Genomic DNA, 7,850 nt, shown 5'->3' with positions numbered 1-7,850 from the left:
TCTGAGACGGAGTTTCGCTCTTGTTGCCCAGGCTGGAGTGCAATGGCATGATCTTGGCTCACCGCAACCTCTGCCTCTCGGGTTCAAGTGATTCTCCTGCCTCAGCCTCCCAAGTAGCTGGGATAACAGGTGCCACCATGCCCGGCTAATTTTGTATTTTTAGTAGAGACAGGGTTTCTCCATGTTTGTCAGACTGGTCTCAAACTCCCGACCTCAGGTGATCAGCCCGCCTCAGCCTCCCAAAGTGCTTGGATTACAGGCGCGAGCCACTGCGCCCAACTGACCCCGTCTCTTAAGAAAAATAAGGTGGCAGGGGAGAGTGAGGATCCCAGCCAGGACCCCCACCATCTGAGGGACCTTGGGAAAGGCCTCTTGCCCAGCCCTGCTGGGACCTCTGAGGCTCTCTGGGAGGGTCTCATGACTGCGGGGCTAGCAGGATATCCCTATTGGTCCCGGGTGCCTGGTGGGGGTGGGTAGCTGCTTTCTGGTGCAGCTGTTCTCTGGCGGTTAGCTGTGGTCTGGGACCCCATCTGATGACACGAGGAGAGTGGGCACAGGCTGCCGAGCAGCTGGACAGGCAAAGTCTGGAGAGAAGCTGGCAGATGGAACAGAGGTTTCCAGGAAGGGCAAGCAGAAGTCAGTGAGCTTGAGACGAACTGGAAGATGTTTGAGTCCTGGTCCTGTCTCTGACTGACCAACTGGTTGTGGGGACCCTGGGTATGATGATGGGTAGGTGGGTTACAGAGAAGGGAACCTCTGAAGGCCATACAGCTAGGTAGGGGTTAGATACAGGGCTGGAACTCTGTCCCCTGACACCCAGGCTAGTATAGTCCAGTCCAGGTCCAGTATCCCAGAAACCAACCTGGGGCTCCAAGAGGAGCCTGGCTGTGACTTCCCTGGCCTGTGATTCCGAAACAGGGAATCTTTGGTGGTGAGGGAAAGGAGAGGAAGATTCATCAAGAAATCACTTTTGCTTCTAATCATGTAGCCACAGAAGCCCGGACAGAGGGAGGCTGGGGGGCTGGGGGCCTGGACAACCTGGATGGGAGAGGGTAAGAACTCATGTCAGTGGGCACACCTGACCCAATGGCTCATCAGCTAAGATGACACCCGTATACCATCCCCCCACCAGGTGGCCAGCGCAGCTTCTGACGGGCTTCTGCGCCTGGATCTTGATGTTCCGGACAGTGGGCCACAGGTGTTTGCCCCCAGCAATGATGTCAGTGAAGCCCAACCTCGGGAGACACCCCGGCCCCTCATGCCTCCTACCAAGCCTTTCCTAGCACCTGAGACCACCAGCCCTGGTGACAGGGTGGATACCCCTGTAGGGGAGAGAGCCCCAACCCCTGTCTCAGCAAGCTCTGAGGTCTCCCCTGAGAGCCAAGAGGACTCAGAGACCCCAGCAGAGGAGGACAGTGGCTCTGAGCAGCCTCCTAACAGCATCCTGCCTGACAAACTGAAGGTGAGCTGGGAGAACCCCAGCTCCCAGGAGCCCCCTGCTGCAGAGAGTGCAGAACCATCCCAGGCACCCTGTTCTGCGACTTCTGAGGCTGCCCCCAGGGAGGGTGGGAAGCCCCCTACACCCCCACCCAAGATCTTATCGGAGAAACTGAAAGCCTGCATGGGTGAGATGCAGGCTTCTGGGCCACCTGCTCCAGGCACAGCGCAAGTCTCAGTGAATGGCATGGATGACAGTCCTGAACCTGCCAAGCCCTCCCAGGCTGAGGGCACCCCAGGAACTCCCCCAAAGGATGCAACAACATCCACAGCACTGCCCCCCTGGGACCTGCAACCTCAGTTCCATCCCCGCTGTTCCTCCCTTGGGGACTTGCTTGGGGAAGGCCTGCGGCGTCCCTTGCAGCCCAGGGAACGGCTATATCGGGCCCAGCTGGAGGTGAAGGTGGCCTCGGAACAGACAGAGAAACTGTTGAACAAGGTGCTAGGCAGTGAGCCGGTCCCTGTTAGCGCCGAAACATTGCTCAGCCAGGCTGTGGAGCAGCTGAGGCAGGCCACCCAGGTCCTGCAGGAAATGAGAGATTCGGGAGAGCGGAGCCAGGAAGCACCTGGGCTAAGGGAGAAGCGGAAGGAGCTGGTGACCCTCTACAGGAGAAGCGCACCCTAGGGCCTGCTGGGCCAGAGGCACCATCCCTCCTGGCCATCCATCAAGTCCATCAAGGCCCAACCCTGCTGAGAAATGTGCTTCTGCTTCTACAGCAATGGCTGCAGGAGGGCCATTGGGCATGTCAGGGTTTGGCCATGACCTGAAGAGACTCCTGGTGTCCTTCCTACTCTGCTCTGGCCAGTGGTGCCAGGTGCCATCCAGGGCTACCACCTGGCTATCTGGCCTGACCACGCTGGGACCTATGTGTTTGTGTGGTCGTTCCAAACTGCCCCAGGGCTTTGGGGGCGGCACTTGGGGTTTCTGGGAATGACATCATCTCTGTTCCCCATCCCCAGTAGTTTACATTCCTGACTTCTGAATAGAGCACAGCTGAGCCCCCTGCAGCTCCCATCTCCAACTATTTCCAGGCAAAGAGCCTCATGGCTAAGGCAGCCTCAAAGCTGGCCCACCTCCCACCTATTCTGAGTAGCTGCAGAGGCCTTGGGTCCAGGCTCTAGGTTCATCCCTCAGTTGCGGGGAACGTAGGACCCAGCTGGAGCTGGAGAGGCCTCTTTGTGAGGAGGACATTAGCTGTGTGACCTCTCTCTCTTTGGCCCTGTTTCCTTTTTTGCAGAACAAGGACATTTTCTGCAGCCCCTTCCTCTCAGGTGAGCTGTGATTAGAGGGCTTAGGTCTGGAGGATTCAAGAGTAGAAGAGGAACTTAAAGGGTCCTCTAGTCTAGTCTCTGCCGCTAGATAGTGTCCAGCCTTGTATATTTCTGAAGAGGTGAATCCCAGAGTGGCCCTGATGTCCACATTAGAAAACCTTACTTGTAATGATCATGTCAGCCTTCAGAAAAGAATCCCCACCAACTTCTGTGCCTCCTCAGATGGGGATTTATCTGGGTCTCTGTAGGTCCTTCTCAGCCGAAACAGGTCCAGTATCCCAGTCCTTTCTTCAAATGCTGATAGGGGTATGTTGGAATCTGAAGTCACTTCCCCACCTTCAAGCCCCAGATGGGCTGCTCTCCTGTAACTTTCTAGGAGAAGAGACATTTTCTTCTTTTCCTTTCCTGGTCCATCCCTGCACCCTGGTCCTCTCCCAGCCTGTCCCCTACATTGTCCCTGACTCGAGGGGCACATCCAGTCTGCATCGTGCTGCAGCAGCTGGACTGAGGCCAGAGCCTGGAGGTGCAGATACCCTGGCTCTCGAGGTCCAGCCACTCTCCCTGGAGCCTGTGGGGTGGGAGCAGCTTCTGATAGGACCTGCCCAGATTTCTGCATGTGCACTTTTGTTTACTGAAAGAGAAAAAGGGAGGGTCACAGCAACATGCCCTGGCCTTTCTGCCCCCTTCCCCGAGCCCACTGAGGCTTGCTGCACAGGTCAATGCCTTCGTTATTGTACTGTCACTTTGTTTTTGAGGTAGTAGTCAAGGATCAGGAGGGGCAGATGTCCTCTATGGCTGCACGGGACAGGAGCAGAGGTGAGCAGCAGTGCGCTGGCTTGGGAGCCCCCATCGGCCTCCTTGCACAAACTGGGCCCCCATGCCACAGTCTGCCTTTCCCTCCATATGCTCCAGGACAAGAGCAAGAAGGACATCAGGTGCCCAGTCATGTGATCCCCTGCCATCTTCCCTTCCCCCACCAGCAACCATGGCTGGCTGGGGCTTTAACCAAGCCAGCTACTGCCAGGAATTGGAGCCTCAGTTCCCTCCTCTGTCAAGTAGCTAACTGCAGCAGCTGGACTGAGGGCAGAGTCTGTGGGTGCAGAGACCCTGCATGTAGGTCACAGGTTTAGGCCCAGCTCCCAGGCCCAGCCACTCTCCCTGAGGCCACCTCAAGTAACCAAATGCTATTAATTTCCATCCTTTAGCAGCCTGGGCCCTAGGTAGGAAGCTGGCTTCCGGGAGAGGAGTGAGAACATGCAGGGCCTGCCTAGCTTGCCTCCTTGAGGAAGGTGGCATTCCGTGCTTGCCTCCTTGAAGAGGGTGGCATTCTGTGTCTTCTGCTTATGAAGCGCCTTTCTTAAAGTTTGGCAATAAATCCATTTTTATGGAACTTCACTGCCTCAAGCCTGTTTGTTGTTGGTGCCAGCTCCAGGGCTGCCCTTCTCCAAGACAGCAGTTGGTGATTGGCATCACCAGTCCCCCAAACTCGGTACTAGGGCCCCCATTCCATAAGCTGGGCTAGGACACTGCCTGCTCCTGGTGCTCCATTATTGCTTATTATTATTATTATTATTTTTTGAGATGGAGTTTTGCTCTTAATGCCCAGGCTAGAGTGCAGTGGCACAATCTCGGCTCACTACAACCTCTACCTTCCAGTTTCAAGCGACTCTCCTGCCTCGGCCTCCCAAGTTGCTGGGATTATAGGTGCCTGCCACCACACCCAGCTAATTTTTTGTATTTTTAGTGGAGATGGGGTTTCACCACGTGGGTCAGGCTGGTCTCGAACTGCTGACCTCATGATCCACCCACCTCGGCCTCCCAAAGTGCTAGGATTACAGGCATGAGCCACCACTCCCAGCCCCTATTATTATTATTATTATTATTATTAGAGATGTGGTCCTGCTATGTTGCTCAGGCTGGTCTCAAACTGCTGGCCTTAAGCCATCCTCCCACCTCAGCCTCCCAAAGGGGATTACAGGCATGAGCCACCTTGTCCAGCATTCTGTTCTTGCTAAACTCAGGCCCTTCTGATATATACCGCCACCTCCAGTGTTTCTACGGCTGGGGGCTAAGTGTCACAAGGAACAATGCTTTTCAAAAACTAAACTTTTCATTTGGAAATACTTTTAAACTTAGAGAAAAAAATGCAGGAATAAGAATAGTACAAAGGCCATGGCATGGTAGCTCATACCTGTAATCCCAGCACTTTGGGAGGCCAAGGTGGGCAGATCACCTGAGGTCATGAGTTCGAGACTAGCCTGGCCAACATGGTAAAACCCCATCTCTACTAAAAATACAAACATTAGCTGGGCGTGGTGGTGCGTGCTTGTAATCCCAGCTGCTCTGGAGGCTGAAGCATGAGAATCGCTTGAACCTGGGAGGTGAAGGTTGCAGTGAGCTGAGATCATGCTTCTGCACTCCGGCCTGGGCAACAGAGCAAGACTGTCTCAAAAAAAAAAAAAAAAAAAGAACAGTGCAAAGAACACCCATTTACTCTAGCAAGATTGACCTGTTTTCTCTTTTGAGCACTTTCTGTTTTTCACATATACATACAGTTTTTTTTTTCTTTGCCATGGAGTCTTGCTGTGTTGCCCAGGCTGGAGTGCAGTGGCCCGATAGCTCACCACAACCTCTGCCTCCCAGGTTCAAGTGGTTCTCCTACCTCAGCCTCCTGAGTAGCTGGGACTACAGGCACACACCACCATTCCCCCATAATTTTTGTATTTTTAGTAGAGACGGGGTTTCACTATGTTGGCCAGGTTGGTCTCAAACTCCTGACCTTGTGATCCACCCGCCTTGGCCTCCCAAAGTGCTGGGATCACAGGCTTGAGCCACCACACCTGGCCCATAACTTTTTTCTGAATCATTGGATAGTTGGTTATCATGGCTGCTGCTGCTGCTTTTTTTTTTTTTTCTTTGAGACGGAGTCTTGCTCTTTCGCCCAGGCTGGAGTACAGTGGTGCGATCTCGGCTCACTGCAAGCTCCACCTCCCAGGTTCATGCCATTCTCCTGCCTCAGCCTCATGAGTAGCTGGGACTACAGGCGCCCGCCACCACTCCCGGCTAATTTTTTCTATATTTAGTAGAGACGGGGTTTCACTGTGTTAGCCAGGATGGTCTCAATCTCCTGACCTCATGATCCAGGCCTTGGCGTCCCAAAGTACTGGGATTACAGGCATGAGCCACTGCGCCCAGCCGGTTATCATGGCTTCTTATACCTAAATATTTAATACTTCACTGTGTATTTCCTAAAATTAAGTATATTCTCTTACGTAACTGTAGTACATTTATCAGTACATTTAACATTGATAACAATAGTTTATTGTTCATATTCCCATTTTGTCCTTTGACCCAATATCCTTTATTATATTTTTCCTCTGGTTAGGGTCAGGTTAGGCATACAACTGTCATCTCTCTTTCATCTCCTTCAATCTGAAACATTTCCCCAGCCTTTCTTTGTCCCTGACAACATTGACATGTTTGAAGAATACAGTCCTCCCCTTTCTGATTCCTCCTTTGCGGTTTGTCTGAGGTTTCTGCCTGCTTAGTTATGATAGTTAATTGAGGTTATGGATTCTCAGCTGGAAACTGCACGGGCAATTGGGTCCTTCTCAGGGCGTTACTCTGGAGATGGACTACCTGCATCTGGCCCTCATGGGTGATGTTCATTTTGATTACTGGGGCCAGGTGTCTGATTTTCCTAGTGTTAATGTTTTTGCGTTTTTCCTCTTGCAGTTAATAATCTGGGAGACAACTTAAGATCATCTAAATATGTTGCACCTCACCACAAATTTCCCCAGATTTAGTATCCATTGATGATTCTTGCTGAACAGGTGTTTCCTAAAGTGGTTCCAAAATGATGATTCCAGCCGTTATTTTACCCTCAGAGCCTGGTCCTTGTTAAGGGTGAGGCTGGGTCCTGTCTTTGGCTCCTGACCTCCCGACACAAACAAAATTCAGCAGAATTCCAGGGCTTCCCTGAACACTCTTGGGAAACTCTTACGCCAGTGGACAGCTCCAAAACAGGCTGCCAAGGTCCAAATCTCACCCAAGGACCTTGGGTGTATCTCAGTTTCAGGAGACCTCAGTTTCCTCACCCACAAAAGGGGATTACAGCCACACCCTCCCCCGCCCCCCGTCCCCCATGTGGGAAAGCACCACGGTGCTCACCAAAGGCTGGCTCCCTTCCTTCTCCTCTGTGAGAACCATGGACAGACCCCGGGACCAACACAACAGGAAACACCTGAACCGGGGCCTATCAACTGTGGCAATGACCCTCATGTCGCTCCTGAATTCCCCTGCCACTGGCCTGGCGCGTGACAGCTATACTGAGTGAGTGGCCTGCAGAAGCTGAGGGACCTCAGATGAATCACTCCATCTTCCCAGGCCCCTTCATCATAGAGGAGTCTTTTTGATGGCAGAGTCCCCTCTGTAAGGCCACCTTGAACAGAGTGGCTGCTGGGATGGTGTTGGCCAGCCATGGGGAGGGATGTGGTAAGAAGCACCTTTCTGGCTGGGCGTGGTGGCTCACGCCTGTAATCCCAGCACTTCGGGAGGCCGAGCTGGGCAGATCAAAAGGTCAAGAGATCGAGACCATCCTGGCCAACACAGTGAAACCCCATCTCTACTAAAAATACAAAAATTAGCTGGGCATGGTGGTGCGTGCCTGTAGTCCCAGCTACTGGGGAGGCTGAGGCAGGACAATCGCTTGAAATTGGAAGGCGGAGGTTGCAGTGAGCTATTATGCCACTGCACTCCAGCCTGGCGACAGAGCAAGACTTCATCTCAAGAAAAAAAAAAAAGAAGTGCCTTTCCCTCTGGTCTTGGGGCTGAAGGCCTGTGCAGAGATGGGGAGCCCTGCTTTTGAAGACAAGCTGCCATATCTCAGTGAACTGAAGTCCCGTAGTCCTGTGGGTTGTTACAGTGCAGGATTTTTTTTTCTTTTTTGAGACAGAGTCGGAGTGCAGTCTCAAAAAAAAAAAAAAAAGACCAGGTGTGGTGACTCACACCTGTAATCCCAGCACTTTGGGAGGCCGAGATGGGCGGATCACAAGGTCAGGAGATCGAGACCATCCTGGCTA

General features: G+C 52.9%; 1 protein-coding gene across 2 annotated transcripts in view; it reads left to right on the top strand.

Annotated features, from left to right (window-relative positions):
• PLEKHO2 (pleckstrin homology domain containing, family O member 2) overlaps positions 1–2,353 on the top strand; it is a 25,277-nt gene extending 22,924 nt beyond the window's left edge. For both annotated transcript variants that reach the window (XM_011940404.1, XM_011940403.1), the window contains one exon: positions 1,133–2,353. In XM_011940404.1, the coding sequence (XP_011795794.1) occupies positions 1,133–2,122 (990 nt within the window). In that variant the 3' untranslated portion in view covers positions 2,123–2,353. The remainder of the gene's footprint in view (positions 1–1,132) is intronic.
• Positions 2,354–7,850: the final 5,497 nt, after the last annotated feature.

Source organism: Colobus angolensis, unplaced genomic scaffold, assembly GCF_000951035.1.
Source record: "Colobus angolensis palliatus isolate OR3802 unplaced genomic scaffold, Cang.pa_1.0 Scaffold19, whole genome shotgun sequence".
Classification (NCBI taxonomy): Eukaryota; Metazoa; Chordata; class Mammalia; order Primates; family Cercopithecidae; genus Colobus; species Colobus angolensis.
This window is presented reverse-complemented; position numbering and strand designations above follow the sequence as displayed.